General features: G+C 36.3%; 4 protein-coding genes and 1 non-coding gene across 6 annotated transcripts; 2 read left to right on the forward strand and 3 right to left on the reverse strand.

The window, feature by feature from the left end:
- Positions 1–3755: 3755 nt before the first annotated feature.
- LOC9319681 (probable mannan synthase 10) lies at positions 3756–5557 on the reverse strand. Of its 2 annotated transcripts, none has more exons than XM_021030237.1 (5): positions 5356–5557; positions 4927–5253; positions 4692–4790; positions 4301–4553; positions 3756–4093 (listed from the first exon to the last, which is right to left on the reverse strand). In XM_021030237.1, exons 2-5 carry the CDS (start codon positions 5002–5004, stop codon positions 4008–4010), a joined length of 516 nt encoding a protein of 171 aa, XP_020885896.1. In that variant the 5' UTR covers positions 5005–5253; positions 5356–5557; the 3' UTR covers positions 3756–4007. The 2 variants fall into 2 exon arrangements, with proteins under 2 accessions (XP_020885896.1, XP_020885897.1); XM_021030238.1 differs by having other exon boundaries at positions 4030–4093; positions 4287–4553; positions 5356–5552.
- A 383-nt stretch (positions 5558–5940) lies between these two features.
- Positions 5941–6014, reverse strand: TRNAV-AAC. Its single transcript has one exon. It is a non-coding gene; the product is annotated as a tRNA-Val (tRNA).
- Positions 6015–6231: 217 nt separating this feature from the next.
- On the forward strand, positions 6232–8741 carry LOC9321785 (probable inactive receptor kinase At1g27190). The gene is given in 5 exon segments (XM_021030320.1): positions 6232–6577; positions 6970–7210; positions 7212–7706; positions 7708–7820; positions 7822–8741. Coding segments are annotated over 5 exon segments (1806 nt in total). The 5' UTR covers positions 6232–6245; the 3' UTR covers positions 8447–8741.
- A 1620-nt stretch (positions 8742–10361) lies between these two features.
- On the reverse strand, positions 10362–12182 carry LOC110229770 (uncharacterized protein At4g04775-like). Its single transcript, XM_021030601.1, has 3 exons — positions 11385–12182; positions 11164–11303; positions 10362–10805 (listed from the first exon to the last, which is right to left on the reverse strand). The coding sequence occupies exons 1-3, from the start codon at positions 11404–11406 to the stop codon at positions 10686–10688; spliced, it is 282 nt and encodes a 93-aa protein (XP_020886260.1). The 5' UTR covers positions 11407–12182; the 3' UTR covers positions 10362–10685.
- A 636-nt stretch (positions 12183–12818) lies between these two features.
- LOC9319683 (circumsporozoite protein) lies at positions 12819–13508 on the forward strand. The gene has a single exon (XM_002883570.1). It carries the CDS (start codon positions 12819–12821, stop codon positions 13506–13508), a length of 690 nt encoding a protein of 229 aa, XP_002883616.1.
- Positions 13509–17746: the final 4238 nt, after the last annotated feature.

Raw genomic sequence — 17746 nt, forward strand, 5'->3', positions numbered from 1 at the left:
GAGACGGAAAAGATTGTAGAGCTTCTAACGACGAGTGACGTTTATAGGTTTCTTTTGTAAAAAATTGAGTTTCGTTTTGATTAACATGAAATTTCAAATATGCTATGATTCTTTCTATGTTGAGGTGTACAATAAATTTTGGTGTATAAGAAGAGACTAAAAGAGAGTTTATAATTTCTTTTGTAGTGGAATATATGTTAGAGGTTTAATATTTCCTGGTTATCAAAATACACATGAGATTTGGGCCGTGTAGATATTTTTTGGGTGAGAGGGGAAACACTCGAAAACTTCAACGTAGAAGCAAAAACAGAGAGGAACAGAGCATAAAATACAGAGCAAACCAAACAAGAACCCAACTAATTCTAATAACAAATGTTTTATCTAATTTAAGTATATATTTATGTAGGGCTTATTTTATAACAACTAGGTTATGAACTCCCGCGATGTCGCGGGGGAACTCATTTTCAACAAATATAATTGATTGTGTTTATGTATTAAATTATTATGATAATATATTCAAAAATTTGAATTATTACATAAAATTAAATATGTCTTAAAGTTATAACAACTTATGAATAAAAATGTAAAAAAGAAGAATTATGATTAAAAACACTTTTGATACAATTTTTTTTTTTTTGTCAACCAGATATTAATTAATAAGTAACTCCTAGATTGGTTGCCCAATTAGGAGGAGTAGTGTCTACAAAAGAAACTTCAGACTGAAACAATTTTTATGAATGTAAAATTATTTATAAGTGACAAATACATAACAAAGAGTTATAATATTGAGATGAGAAATTGTAGCGGGTCAAACCCCAAAAATTCGGAAGGAGTCGGTACTCAACACGACTTGTGGGTGACTAAGAACTTCGCCCGAGAATTGGAGTTTTTTGTTTGTCTACTATTCTTTAATTATAAAATTAATATTTATTCTATTATATATATAATATTTATTCTATTATATATATTAGAGAAAATATAAAATTTGATGACGTAAATTACATCTATAACAAACAAATAAACATTTACAAGATCTCATAAATTTCTATTTGTATTGATAAATTAACTTAGTAAAAAAACTTCTTCCTTGAATATTCATGTGACGAATTGAAATCATTGTTTTTTTCCTAAAAATGGAGATGATTTCTTGATTACTATACCATTTCAAACGGTTTATTTGACGCTTACCACATTTAAAGCGCCCAATCACAAGCGTCACATGAGGATGTCTTCTCATATTCGGACTTTGTAATAGTTCTAACTCAGCATCAATATTTTGTTGTATATAATCCATATATATTGCATTAAGATAGAAAGCATCATTGTTACCATATAAAATAGTTAAATAAAATTTTTTACGGTATAATCCGTCCAATTCTAAGAAAACAATTATTGGTATCTTCATTAGAATTCTATCTTTAAAGTTGATTAAAACTTCTCCATTTTTATAATCATTCCAAAAACCTTTGGTTAAATCAAAATGAGAAGAATTTTTTTAATATTAAAATGGTGTATGTTTAGAAATAGTTTAGAGAATAAATAATTTGGAACGATTTTACAGATTTTTTTTTTGGATTCATCATGAAACAAATAATCTATGTTAAAGAAAAAAATTTTCGGAACTACTTAGGAAGAAGGACAAATATATAGAGTTCAAAAGTCACGAACATTTAAATATACATTTATTCATACAAAAAGTTGTAACGAAAAAATGCAATGAAATATAGTGAAGAGACGTAACTTTAAATGAATAGATGCAACTATAAAGACACAACCGTAAACTGAAAAAAAAATATGACTATAAATTGAACAAATAGAACTGTCTAAAAAAATAACCGTCAATATTATAACGAAATGATGCGATAAAAAAACACAACTTAGAAAAAATAAGCGTCACTATTTTAACAGAAAGTTGCGATAAAAAGATACAAATGAAAAAAGTTACCGTCAATATTTTAACGGAAAGTTGCGATAAAAAGACCCAACTGAAAAAATAACCGTCAACGAAAAAAGGTAACCGTCAATATTTTAACGAAGTGTTGCGATAAAAGTATACGACCGAGAAAAAATAACCGTCAATATTTAACCGGAAAATGCGATAAAAAAAACACAACCGAAAAAAAATAACCGTCAATATTCTAACGGAAAGTTGCGATAGAAAGATATAACCGAAAAATGTAACCATCAATATTTATCGAAAAGTGACGATAAAAAGATACAACCAAAAAAATAACCGTCAACGAAAAATGTAATCGTAATTATTTAAACGAAGAGTTGCAATCAAAAAGACACAACCGAGAAAAAATAACAACCGTCAATATTTTAACGGAAAGTTGCGATAGAAAGACACAACCAAAAAAAGTAACCGTCAATATTTTAACGGAAAGTTACGATAAAAAAGACACAACCGAAAAAATAACCGTAAAAATAAAGTAACCGTAATTATTTTAACGAAGAATTGCGATAAAAAAGACACAACAGAAAAAAAATAACCGTCAATATTTTAACGGGAAATTGCGATAAAAAACACAAACATAAAAAGTAACCGTCAATATTTTAACGGAAAGTTGCGATAAAAAATACACAACCGAAAGAATAACCGTCAACAAAAAAGTAATCATCAATATTGTAACGAAGAGTTGCGATAAAAAGACACAACCGAGAAAAATAACCGTCAATATTTTAACGGAAAGTTGTGATAAAAAAACACAACAGAGTAAAAATAACCGTCAATATTTTAACGGAAAATTGCGATAAAAAGACAAACGAAAAAAGTAACCTCCAATATTTTAACGGAAAGTTATGATAAAAAGACAAAACCGAGAAAAATAACTGTCAATATTTTAACGGAAAGTTGCGATAAAAAGACAAAACCGAAAAAAATAACCGTCAATATTTTAACGGAAAGTTGTGATAAAAAGACACAACCGAGAAAAAATAACCGTCAATATTTTAACGGAAAGTTGCGATAAAAAGACACAAACAAAAAAAAGTAACCGCCAATATTTTAACGGAAAGTTACGATAAAAAAACACAACCGAGAAAAATTACCGTCAATATTTTAGCGGAAAGTTGCGATAAATAGACACAACCGAGAAAAATAACCGTCAATATTGTAATGGAAAGTTGCGATAAAAAGACACAACTGAGAAAAAATAACCGTCAATATTTTAACGGAAAGTTGCGATAAAAAGACACAAACAAAAAAGTAACCGCCAATATTTTAACGGAAAGTTACGATAAAAAGACACAACCGAAAAATAACCTTCAACAAAGTAAAAAAATAACCGATTAAAACGAAAATTGCGATAAAAAGACGCAACCAAAATAACCGTAAAAAAATAATCGATTTAAACGAAAGGTTGCGATAAAAAGACGCAACCGTTCAGATGTGCAAATGGTATTTATTAGATTGCTATTATATATAGATTAATAGTTAGGGATAAAATCAAGTACCGTGAGGTCATTGAGAAAGACAAATTTCCAGCCGAGAAGACCAGCACGAACGGCCAAGTCCATGTCCTCTACAGTGGTCCGGTCATGCCATCCTCCAGCTTCTTCCATTGCGTCCATTCTCCATACACCCGCAGTTCCTGATAGAGATATACCAAAATCATATTTATGAAATAAAGTCAAAGAGTACCTGAAATACATTAAAACATGTAATGATAAGCAAATTCACCATTGAAGCTAAAGAAGGCATGTCTAGTGGATCCAGATTCTATTGATCAAAACTATTAAGAACACAAGACATGTTTAACAAAGACTTCTCTCTTTATTATGTTTAAGAAACTTACACAAAACTTAAACCTCACAAATCTCTTGTTCTCTCAAAACACACATAGGGTTAGCCACAACCTTGGCACCTCTATTTTTATAGAAAACTGATTCTACAAATCCTAAACACACTAGGATTAGGTTTAGATAACTCCTAACCAAACTCTAGAATCTTCTTTAACATAAACCGACTTGTTTATGTTTTTTTTTGGGCCTTAAGCTTCTCAAGTTTAAACAACAGATTCCTGCTCCGCCATGAAGTGGTAGTTGAGGGACATCTCTTGCATCCTCGTCATCAAGCACTTGTTTGAGTTCACTGCGATGAACCCCTCACACACATACAATCACTCGGTTTGAAAATTGACTTTGTTAGGATTCCTAATTATGCCGAAAAATGTAAGGGACCAATGTACATAACACCAACTAGATTTTGTGTTAAAAATTTACAAATATTGATAGTCTTATAATAGTTAATAGTTGTTAATTTTTAGGTATGTCAAATTGTCGACCATAATCTACGTACTGAATCTCCATCGGGCTTGAACAAGAGCGACCTCGGGGTTGTGAACGAGGAAGGGGACAGAGCGTTGGAGGTAATCAGGCTCCGGTTGAAAGTCTGTGTCGAAGATGACAACATAGCTGCATAGCTTCACGTAGTTGTGCTTCATGCCTTGTTTAAGAGCTCCGGCTTTATAGCCATTTCTGTTGTCTCTCCTCTCACACTTTATATTTACGCCTTGGCTTTCCCACTTTGCACACTCTGTGTTCACCAGCCCCTGAAATTCAGTTCTATACTTCTATTCACATTAATTATCGTACGATTAATACATATATATGTCCAGTATATCAACAATCTTGGTCATGAAGACCTTGATGGTTTTGAACAAAAAAGAAAAAAAAAAAAAAAAGAAGACCTTGATGGTTTGATTAGTGGAATCATCTAGAACTTGAACAATTAGGCGTTCCAATGGCCATATTAGTCTACATGCAGCACCTATAGATAATTGAAGGACCTGCGAGTTAATAACATGTTAGGAATCTCACATCTATAAATGTACAAATATAATGTCATATTTATTGTCAATTAGTTTTGAGATAAACTTTATGATTCGGTCCGTACTATAATTTACTGAATACATGTAGATATACCTCTTTTTCGTTGTACATTGGAATTTGAACAAGGACCATGGGGTAGGTTTCATGTCCGAGCTCAATGTCCTCCGGCATCGGCTCCTATTTGTAGATTTTTCGGGTTTTCGCTTAAACAACTTGACGTAGAGCACTACAAGGTTCATGTATATACCCTCTATGAAAACTAAGAGGGAGATTATCAAACAAAGAGCCACCAAACACTTGAATAAGGGAACTATAAGGAAGCTCCTCAATTCTCGTGTCCATGTTGTGTCGATGCTTATCCTCACACCATTAACGGATGCTTCAAGCTTCAGCTGCATCTTCAGAGCTCCCTCCATGGAACTTCTCATGCATATAGTATAGATAAACAAAATTAGAAACTATCCGTAAAAAGCAGAGAAACAGAGCAAGTGATAAAGAAAGATATATGATGGTCTTAATTACCATTAGAGATAAAAGGCACGACATGAATCTTGTAAGAAGATAAGTGACTTCAGAAACGTAGTCATATTATTTGTGTCTAGTTTAAGCTCATCAGTGACTTACTTCAAGAGAGATTCTGATTCAATGGTGCATTTGCATCTTTAAGCTAGCACATTGATTTATTTTGTTTTATTGTTTTTTTAGTTGAGACATTTTCTTGGTTTTCTTTAGTTTAATTTGGTTGGTTCTCGACTTGTCGTTAATAGTGTAGTGTACGTTGCTGATTATTTGGAGAAGATGCTGATGACTCACGAGCAGTATCACAACTTTAAACCACACAAAAGAAAAAAGAACAAAAAAGTGTTTTCGATTCTGAATCATTATCAAAAAGAACAAAAAAAGTTTTTAACTTCCTCTCACTATTTTTTATCCGTAATTATCACGTGATGAATTTTGCAATTGTACTGGTTTTTGTCGATTTCGACGACAATGATAACAACAATGACCATTAAAAAAAAATCATAACCAAACATTGAAATTCAAATATACTAACCTACGTGTCTCATGGATTTGCATTTTAAGTCCTTAGGGAAAACAAAAATAGAATGGCTTCGCCCGGGTTCGAACCGGAGACCTTCAGTGTGTTAGACTGACGTGATAACCAACTACACCACGAAACCATGTTTGAACAATTCAAAAAATGTTAAGTATCTAACTTAATTTTGAGATTGACCGTACTTGAAAACCCCCATTGACCAAACTCTTCGAGGATTGAGACCAAAAACCCAGCTTAAACCCACCGTGTTTCGTCTTCCTTCTTCACCGGAAATTGAAAAACGAGAGATTCACGTCCCTGTGCTTGGTAATATGTTAATTTCACTCTACAAATTTAACTAGATCCATCCATTATCATGAAGAAGATCTTCATCACACTCTTATGGCTTCTCTTCATAAGCTCGTTTCTCTGTTCTTCTTCTTCAGCTGAAGACGACGTTCTTTGTCTCCAAGGTTTGAAAAACTCACTCATCGATCCATTATCTAGACTCAGTTCCTGGTCTTTCCCAAACTCTTCAGCTTCTTCGATTTGCAAGCTCACTGGTGTTTCGTGCTGGAACGAGAAAGAGAATCGGATTATTTCTCTTCAGCTTCAATCGATGCAGCTCGCCGGTGAGATTCCTGAGTCTCTTAAGCTTTGTCGTAGTTTACAATCTCTGGATCTCTCCGGAAACGATCTCTCTGGTTCGATTCTATTAGGAATGTGGCCTAACTTAACCCAAAAGCTAGCTCAAGAGTTAAGGATTGCCACATCCTTTATATACTACCCAAAGATCTTAATCCCAAGCAATGTGGGACATTCTAATAGGCCTCCTCGAGATGTGGGTGGGAAACGGTCCAACGGGAAACAGCCCAAGCCCAACATCTCGGAAATACAACAAGACATGCCACTTATATGGGTCACATAGGTGGGAAACCATTTGTGTGGGAATTTGCTTGTTGGGCCAACCTTGGGCTCTGATACCATATTAGGAATGTGGCCTAACTTAACCCAAAAGCTAGCTCAAGAGTTAAGGATTGCCACATCCTTTATATACTACCCAAAGATCTTAATCCCAAGCAATGTGGGACATTCTAATAGATTCCTTCTCAAATCTGTTCTTGGCTTCCCTATCTCGTTACGTTAGATCTATCTGGGAATAAGCTTGGTGGTTCGATTCCTACTCAGATCGTTGAGTGTAAGTTCTTAAACGCTTTGATTTTGAGTGATAATAAGCTTTCTGGTTCGATTCCTTCTCAGTTGAGTCGATTAGATCAGCTTCGACGTCTTTCTCTTGCTGGGAATGATCTCTCCGGTGCGATTCCTTCCGAGCTGGCGCGGTGGATTCGGAGGAGACGATTTTAGCGGGAATAACGGACTTTGCGGGAAGCCTTTATCGAGATGTGGAGCTTTGAATGGGAGGAATTTGAGTATTATTATTGCTGCTGGAGTTATTGGTGTCGTTGGATCTTTGTGTGTTGGTTTAGTGATATTTTGGTGGTTCTTTATTAGAGAAGGTAGTAGGAAGAAGAAAGGTTATGGTGCTGGGAAGTCTAAGGATGATAGTGATTGGATTGGTTTGTTGAGGTCACATAAGCTTGTTCAGGTGACTTTGTTTCAGAAGCCCATTGTGAAGATTAAATTGGGTGATTTAATGGCTGCTACGAATAATTTTAGTTCTGGGAATATCGATGTTTCGTCGAGGACTGGGGTTTCGTATAAAGCGGATTTACCTGATGGGTCTGCGCTTGCGGTTAAGAGGCTTAGTGCTTGTGGTTTTGGTGAGAAACAGTTCAGGTCGGAGATGAATAGGTTAGGAGAGCTTAGACATCCGAATTTTGGTGCCGCTTTTAGGTTATTGTGTTGTGGAAGATGAGAGACTGTTGGTGTATAAGCATATGCCTAATGGCACGTTGTTTTCTCAGTTGCACAATGGTGGATTGTGTGATGCTGTTGGATTGGCCGACTCGGCTTGCGATTGGTGTGGGAGCTGCTAAAGGGTTAGCTTGGCTGCATCATGGATGCCAACTGCCGTATTTGCATCAGTTCATTAGTTCCAATGTTATACTTCTTGATGATGATTTTGATGCTCGGATAACGGATTACGGTTTGACAAGGCTAGTTGGATCTCGCGATTCTAGCGATAGCTCGTTCAATAATGGGGATTTGGGGGAGTTAGGTTATGTGGCGCCTGAGTATTCGAGCACCATGGTTGCATCTTTGAAAGGAGATGTGTATGGGTTTGGAATTGTACTTCTTGAATTTGTTACTGGGCAAAAGCCTTTATCTGTTATTAACGGTGTGGAAGGGTTTAAAGGGAGTTTAGTTGACTGGGTGAGTCAGTATTTGGGGACTGGTAGAAGCAAAGACGCTATTGATAGAAGCATATGTGTTAAAGGACACGATGAGGAGATATTGCAATTCTTGAAAATCGCATGTAGCTGTGTTGTGTCCAGGCCTAAGGAAAGGCCAACGATGATTCAGGTGTATGAATATTTGAAGAACATGGCGGATAAACACGGTGTTTCTGAGCATTACGATGAATTTCCACTGGTCTTCAACAAACAAGAACCTTGAGTATCTTACCAGAAAGTAGTCTTTTTTGGCAGCTCAAGCGCTAAAAAGGTATGAGAAATCTACTTTGTATCAAAGCCTCTTTTTTTTTTTTTACTTTATATCTCATTCTTTGTTCCTTCCCCCACTGTTCTCAGTTTTTAACCGTGTCAGTGCTCGTGTTTGTCTTGTATTCTCCTACCGTATAATTCTGTACATCGTTTGGGTCATCAATGTACTCTTTGGAATATAACTTCTTCTGATGAAATGAGAAGATTTCTTGTGTCTTGTTTCATAATTGTATGTACAAAGCTAACAAGTTATTCTTGCTCTTCTACTTTGCCATTTGATTTAAAGTCTTAGGTTCCATATGGCCTTGGAGTTGAATCAATGAAGAATGTTTTTTTGACTATGGATTTTATCTTTGAGCTAATGTCTTTGATGGTCAAAAGGGTCAATGTATAAGTTGTTGGTGTTGTGATATCTTTTGGATGAGATGTGGGGTTTTGGTCTTATAAGAAGACAAGAGAGATTTAAAAGAAACGGTATGTTGGAGGCAGATCTAGAGATGTCTGCGTCTCGCCTGAGCTTAGACACATGAAATTTGACCCCACTTCTCATCTTTGAATAATGCTTGCTATCTTCTTGTCACCATTTCCTTTGACAATCTGTTACTTTCTTCTTTGTTGCAGTGACAAGCTGTGAAAGTCAAATATTAAATATGAAATGCGATGATGAATGCATCTCTTGATTACGTTCATGCATTATCTCTTGATTATTTCATTGGCCTTACCATTTATTCTTTTAACCTTTGGTTATACGACCAAACTTTTAGTCGCAAACTTGTGTGACTTTTTTGTGACTAATTTACGACTGTTTACCGACGAATTCAAACGCAGTTGGAATTTAGTCGCTATTTGGCGACTAAAACAAATAATCGGTAATTGGTCGTTCATTAACGACGGTTTTGCGCCCGATTGCAGACTAATTTGTTTTAGTCGCAAATGAGTCGCATCATATTGCACATGTGCGACTGATTTGCGACTCAATATTTGGTCTGAAAATATGGTCGCACTTTAGTTACGCTTTCGTTGCAAACTAGTTGGAAAAAGTTGGCACAAAACACGTTGAAAATGCAGAAGAGGTAGGTGTACTAAACTTTTGTGACTACATGAAACGGTCGTAGATTAGTCAAAATTTTAAGCCTATATATACCAACCTCATTCATTTAATTTCTCCATCCCACTCTCTTCCATCCTTGCAAATAGTCACAAATTTCTTTTTTTTTTGTTGTTGATAGATTGTGAATGGAAATAGGTGTTATATATGGAGAATAATAAGATAGTACATAAAGAGACATCAAAGATTAAGTCGTTGAGCAATGGAGAGGTTTTAGTGGAGAAACGAGGAGTGTCAGTTTTGGAGAATGGAGGTGTTTGCAAGATTGATCGTATGACAGGGCTAAAGTTCAAGCGCCGGAATGTTTTTGCTGTGAGGGATTTCCCACCGGGTTGTGGGACCGGTGTGGAGCGGTTTGGATTGAGAAAAATGGAAGATGAAGAAGAAGAATTTGAAGATGAATGAGTTTTATAATTATGAGATATTTTTATTTGTTTAATAAATGTATAAATATGTGTTTTGTAAGATATTCTAGCATGTATGTTTTATTCAGAGGAAAAAATAATCTAAATCAGTGACTAATTGTCTTGTGACTAATAGATAACAGTCGCAAAAGTGCCACCATTTTGTAACCATTGTTCATTTAGCGACTATTTTGCGACGAATATTGCAACTATTGACCGACCAATATTGCGACTATTTTGGTACTAATTGTGAAATTTCTAAGATTTTTGCTAAGTGTTTGGTCGAACTTAGTAATAAGATTCATGCACACCAAGTGTTCGTTAAAATGTCCTAACCAATGACATCTACAGATCCATTTTAAAACCAAATTCAATTGATGAAAATACTACAAGACAACATTACACAAACTAGAATTCTTATGCAAATACTCATAAATATTACAAGTTCAAGTTGGAGTTGCTTAAAGTCTCATAAACAATATTACATTACAACATTACACAAACTAGAATTCTTATGCAAAGAAGACATAGTACACCATAGCCATGACCAAACCACCACACACAACCATATTTTTGAAGCTTCGTAACTCTTGTACCTCTTTCTCACACAAACTGACGACATCTTTGAGATATACAATCTCTTTCTCACATCTTTCTGCCCTTTCTTTGATAGCTTCAAGCTAATGTAATCCTTTTGCTAAGCTTCCCACATCTCCTTCTATCTTCTCAACCACACTTTCAACCATTTCCATCTCTTCGACCATGGATATGTCGGTCCACCTAAACAAATGATGCTTATTCTGCAACAAAAATACACTCATGAGGACAATTTGCATATGTTCATACAACTTAAGAGCATATCATAACCAAAAAGATCACATTTTTACAACGTACAACAAAACCTAAGCAGCTAAAGAATGTGAAACTAAGATCAACGTAGACAAATTACGAAAGGTGAGAGATAAACCAATGTCTCGAAGCAATATCGAAAGCTAAACGAAAATTCAAATCAAGAGCAGCTTTGTGTACCTTAAGATTCTATAACTTAAGAAAACATTACCTCACCAATGTCTCGAAGCAAGATCGAAAGCTAAACGCAAATTCAAATCAAGAGAAGCTTTGTGTACCTTAAGATTCTATAACTTAAGAAAACATTACCTCCTCTGATCCGGAAGGACAACAATGAAAGAGTCTCCCCGGATTTTTCAAAGTGTTTGAAGTCTTAATCACAGAGAATTGACCATATTTACATTGTCTTGGGATCCCTCTTCCTCTCACAGAGAACCTATCGCTCACTCCTTCACCAATCCGCAAGAAATTAAGTATCTATCAAAATCTACAGAAAATGAATTTAACACCTTACATTCTCGATTACTGACCTGAAGAAGCTGATGAAGACATCGGGATCAACACTTATGAAGCTCAGCAGAAATTGGGATCTTTAGAACCCTAGCTTTTCCAAAATCCCCAATTCGATTTTATGTCGAAGGGTTGAAGAAGAAGAAGACTAAATGAGATGACTAAACGACGTCGTTTTACCCATTTGTCTTTCCTTTAAAATACGTCGCAAATCAGTCGCAAATTTGCGACCGTTTTGCGACAAACGTATATTGAAACGTTTATTCTCCACCAATTTTCTCCTAGTCGCTAACTAGTCGGTCATTTGCGACTAGCACCTGAAGATTTTGCGACTGTTTTGCGACTAGCACCTGAGATTGCGACTCATATGCGACTATTTGCCAACTCTCGATTTTTGTTTTCTCACTTTTCACATTTTAAATTTGCTTACATATAAAGTTAAACATTTCTACACTTATTTGATATTACTCATCAAGAAAATCTTAACCAAAGTCATAAATACTGATGTTTAGAAACAAAATATCAAAAACAAACAAATCTCTTTATGATATTACATTACTCATATGAGTAATGTTTAGGGATTTAGTAAAAACTCTACATTACTTGAGTTTTGCAAAGTTTTGTAACCTTAAACAAATATATGTCCTCTATAACCCTAATATGAGTGTTATAGAGTGATATATGTCACCATTTTGGATCGAAATGTGTAGATTTCAAAATTTTGCCTTGTGACTAATAGATCACAGTCACACAACCGTCGCAAATTTGCCACCATTTTGGAACGATTTGCCTGTTGGCGACTAATTTGTGACCATTGTTGCAACTATTTACCGACCATAGTTGCGACTATTTTGGTACTAAATGTGAAATTACTTGAGTTTTGCAAAGTTTTGTAACCTTAAACTAATATATGTCCTCTATAACCCTAATAGAGTGGCATATATAACCATTTTGGATTGAAATGTGTATACCTCTCCTTTTGCGTTGTGACTATAGATTACAGTCACAATCTGGTCGTAAAGTTGCCACTATGTTGCCACTATGTTGGAACTGTTTACCATTAAGCGACTATATTGTGACCATGTTTGCAACTATTTGCCGACCATTATTGCGACTATTTAGGTACTAAATGTGAAATTTCTAAGATTTTCGCTAAGTGTTTTGGCGGTTTAGATTCCCCCCAATTTTTTTACTTTGGTACCATTTTGCGACTAAAGAGCGACTGGTACTCTTAATTAATTAGGTAAAACTTAAACGAACCCTCATTTCCACCAAAATCCCCAAATCGATTTAGGGTTTCTCTCTCAATCTCTCAATTGTCCCCTCTCTCTCTCAATCGATTCTCACGCAAATCTCTCTCAGTTTTTCCCGATTCTCTCTCAAATCTCTTCCAATCCTCTCGAATCCTCTCTAAAAGCTCTAGAATCTCAACATCTCAAATCTCAAATCTTCTTATGCCGCCTAAAGGTAAATCCTCTCGAGGTCGCGGAGGTGGCGCTACCACCAGAAGAGTGGCCGCCGGAGGTGGCCAAACCAGCAGACAAGAAGCCGCCGGAGGTGGCCAAACCAGCAGACAAGAAGCCGCCGGAGGTGGCGTAACCACCAGACGAGTAGCCGCCGGAGGTGGCCAGGCGCTACCACAAGAAGCTGTAGGAGGAGGCGAGACCAGCAGACCAGTAGCCTCTCGAGATCGAGTCCGAACCTTCGTTGGTCACAGACCACCAGTCACTGCGAGTGGAGTCGGAACATCTTCAAACGCGTCGAACCCATCCTCGGCAAGTCAATCTGCGACCCAATCTCAAGTGAGTCGTCCTTCACTTAATTCTAGTAGACAAAATCCTCCTCCTAGGCAGACTCCTCCTCTCAATAGACAGACTCCTCCTCCTCAGCCGCAGCATCAGCCACCGTCTCCTCAAACCCAGCCTCTACCGGAACATGATGCGAATAACCAAGTGCTACCTGAAAACGAAGACCTTGTAGAGGAAGAGATCGATGATGTAGGACAAGAAGATGACGAAGAAAACCCTCATCCTGGGGAAGACTACCAAGAAATGCTGGATCGTTTGCTAGCTCTTCCAGGCCGAGAACATCTTACTCGATTGTCTGTACACCCAATCCCAGGCGTTGAAACACTCTGGTATTAACACTTTTGTCCCTCTGTTTGTTTTGTTTGATGTGTGATGTTTGGTATTGCTTAAAGTTTTGGTCTGAAATTTATCATTTGACTAGGGTTTGATCTATCATTTGCGAAAAGTTTCAAAAAGATACATGTTATTGCTTTGGTCTGACATTTGCATATTATTGGTCTGACATTTGCATATATTAGCTTGCATATCATTGTTTGTTGTTGTAATCGTTGAGTCTCAGAAGTGTTGTGAAATACAGTATGAGACTTGGTCTCAGGAGTGTTGTTTCATATATTAGCTGTCAAATACAGTATGTATATGCAATATATAACAGCTGTAGGTTTTTTTATTCAATGAGTTGTTGTTTTTGAACCATTTTGACAGAGTTTTAGCTAATTACAACAGTCGAATTGTTTTTGCATTGGTCTTCACTCTTTGAAACTGAACTAAGTTCATTCATGCTCATTCTCTGTTTGGTGTTTGCTCTTTGAATCTTTGCTATATCTTCATTTCATTCATGCTCATTCTCTGTTTGTTGTTTGCTCTATATAAAATCTGCTTTATATAGACTAATAGCTTCTTGTTGTAACAGGTTTAACCGGCAAAAGGGGGTGCTGTCTCGAGCAATTTCTAGAATATTTAGGAGGAAGTTTGATGGGCCTTACTACAGCTGGAAGGTTACTCCAATCAACATACAAGAGAGATATTTCAGAACTTTTGCGGTAATGACATATATATATAGCTTTCATTCTCTCTTATTGTAGTATATATAGTATGTTACTAACTTACTGTTTTGTGTTATGTAGCGGGAGTTTAATTGGGATACTGGGATTACTGCCCTTGTTAAACAAGGATTCTTGGTTATAGCACATAAACGGATGAAAGGCATTGTCAGTCAAGTGAGGACGAAAGGTGTACAACCAACTTGGATTCGATTTACACTTTGGACTGAGATGCAGAACTTTTGGAAGACCGCTGATGCTATAGAGAGGAGTGAGAATGCTTCACAATGCAGAAATTCTGATCGTGGCGGACTTAGAGTGCACAAACACTTAGCCGGTCAGAAATCATTTATTCAAGTTCATCAAGAAATGGTAAGTTGTTTCAATCGCTCCAAATACTTTACTTTTACATAATTTCTATAATTTCTACACATGATATTCATTTTGTCTTTCATTTCAGGAGGAAGAGTGGGGGCGTCCAGTTTCATTGGGTGAAGTGTTTATGAGAACGCATACTAGAGCCGATGGCTCTTTTGTTGATCAAAAGTCTGAACAAGTTGCTGAGGCATATAAGAAGACAGTTGAAGAGAGATTGGCTGAACTGGAAGAGGATGTTCAGGATGCTTCAGAGATTTCCTCTGAACATTCAATGCATCCTAGAGAACTCAGCATTGATGAAATGAATGATATCTTCCTTAAGGTAAGTCATTTCTGTCTTTAGTTTGCTTGGATTATATGATTGTATTTGTTTGCTTGGAGAATGATAGTCTTGTCTGCTGAGTATTGTTACTTTAATATCAATGATGATTCTTATTTGTCTTTGTCTGATTTGCTTTGTGGATTGTCTTTGTGAGACTTCTTTGCTACATTCTGGATTTCGTTTGTTTTTTTTCATTTTGTCTATGATCCTTCTTGTCTGATATCACTGAATGTTTGTATTTTTTTGCAGTGTACTCATATAGATGACCAAGGCAACCCTTATGGCCTTGGATCACTGGTGGAGACCCTACACAAGGGAAAAAGGAAGGAGAGTTACGCAAGCTCTTCTTCTATAGTGACAGTTGTTGAGCTTCAAGAGCAGCTGCGGCGCAAGATCTCTGATCAGGATGCTGAGAATGCAAGACGTGATGAGGAGCACCGGAAGTCTCAAGCTCGGATCGCAAGCTTGGAGAAGCTCATCCTTTTCATGAAAGACAAAGATCCAGACTTGGCAGCTTTTATGTCAACCTCTCCACTCCTTGAACCAGAAGTGATCATACCACCCACCACTACAACAAACACCCTTCCAGCCACCACAGGAGCTGTAGTCCAACCAGCAGGACACACCACTGGAACCACACCAACCTCTCCTCTATCCACCGCCTCAAATGAGGAAACTTGATTTTAGTTTCCTTTTCTCTGTGTATGTGAACTTATTTATGTTATGCTTTGATTAGGATTGTTTTTGAATGGTTTGGAATGGTACTTGATTCATATTCGAATGGTTTTTGAATGCATTTGCTTTTGAAATGGACAGGTTTCAGACTAATAAGATGTAACTATTTTGTGACCAAAAAGTTTCAGAAATTCGGACTAATTTGTGACCAGAACAATTAACAAATGTGACCAAACTGTGACTAAACAATTTTACAAATAACTCCAAATCTCGTATCAAAATGGTTACTAATAAAGGACTATTTTCTCACCATAATAAATGAGTCCTAAAATAGTCGCACCATATGCAACTCTTTTGCGACTAAACTGTTACTAAAACATACACAGCTTGCGACTAATGTGTGACTAAGAATTTGATCCAAGAACTCTAAACGGTCGCAAACAAGGCGCAAATTGATCCAAATATGTAAGGTTATTACAGTCGCAAATGAGTCGCTAACGTCCGTTCGTTGCTCTTTGGTCGCACATTTGCAACGATATTTACCAGTCACAACGTAGTCGGTCATTTGCGACGATAAATTTATAGTCGCCACATAGTCGCAAATTAGCGACTATAGTGATACACGGAAATTTTGCGACCGTTTTTTTGCGACCAATGGAAATAGTCGTTATTCAGTTGCAAAACCCTCTTTTGCGACCGTTTAGCGACTAATTTCATAGTCGCAAATGAAGTGTTTTCTTGTAGTCTCTTGATTATTTCATTGGCCTTCTCATTTATTCTTTTAACCTTTGGTTATACGATAATAATAGATGCATGCAGATGAAATGCGATGATGAATGCATCTTTTTATCTTTATTTTCATGGTTAGTCTAATAAGAGGCAAGAGCTTCGGTCTTTTTTTTTTTTTTTTGTCAACTAGTTAATTTCATTCAGCACTTACATTTGTTAAACTTGGTCCATAATGATATAATTTGGATAAATCTTAAGTTTTTTAGTTCAACTATATTAATTTAAACGGATTCATTATTTTGTATAACCATTAGAATGAATAAATGAGAAGAATAAAGTACAAGATTTGTACAAGATCCAAATCTTGGTAGGTAATTAAGATCCAAATTGAAGTGAAGATAGATATAAATTAATACCTTCCTAACTTCTCATCTTTGAATAATGCTTGCTATCGTAGAAACAGTTTGTATCGATAAGATTGATTGTGTGCAGTTTCTTAACTTCTCTGCAGTAGCAGATCATATAACAGTAGATTCACTTTCTTAGCTAGCTTCACCTTTCAAGAGCTGCAAAATTTTGGTAAGTTTCTGAGAAACGGTTTGCAGAGTCTCGGTTAAGAAATCTTCATTGCCTGAAATATCATCATCCCCCTCATAAATCAGATGAATCCCACTCATCTTTAGCTCAACGCCTTGTGTGTATGGTACCCGTCTTTTAACGTCCTAACTATTGGGTGTGAAGCTGAGTAACGGCAGATGTGGAGCTGATCATTACTTGTGCTAGGCACTCCAGAGAGGTGCAATGTGTGGGTGTATAACGCTAGGTCAAGTTTCAGAATTTGGACCGATTACGCCTCTGATCTCTCTGTTCAGTTGAACTGAGAATGTGACAGGGCCTTGTGAGAACCAGCCCGGGATTCTGTTTCCAGGCAAGCTCAGATTCCGCAGCATTAAGTGCATGTGGGAAAGCTAAGTTGTTGGAGCTTTAAGTGCCGAGACCTAACATATAGTCCGTCCTGGGTTAGGTTAGAGAGTACTAAAATACGCTAAGGTTTAGGTTAGTGAACTATACTATATATACACTTCTGGAATTTGGCGTTACAAAATAAAAAAATGTAAAGAAAATGTGACAGTTATACGAAATTAAAAATATATGGAAAATGATTAACTCTATTAAGGATATGCAAATCAAGCTAACATATATGATTGACCACAATCATCTCTGTCAAATTATTCTCATTATTGTGTAAATATTATGTTGCCTTGTATAGCTCAATTGTCTCTGTATAAAGCTCATGTAATCTCATATCAATAGAATCATCACTTTCACAGCATCTTATATGGTATCAGAGCTCTAGATACCTAGACCTAAAATTTTTTTTTCTTTCTCCTTGGCCGCCGTTCCTTCTTTCTTCAAATCTCCTCTTTTTT

This window comes from Arabidopsis lyrata (assembly GCF_000004255.2).
Source record: "Arabidopsis lyrata subsp. lyrata unplaced genomic scaffold ARALYscaffold_3, whole genome shotgun sequence".
NCBI lineage: Eukaryota > Viridiplantae > Streptophyta > Magnoliopsida > Brassicales > Brassicaceae > Arabidopsis > Arabidopsis lyrata.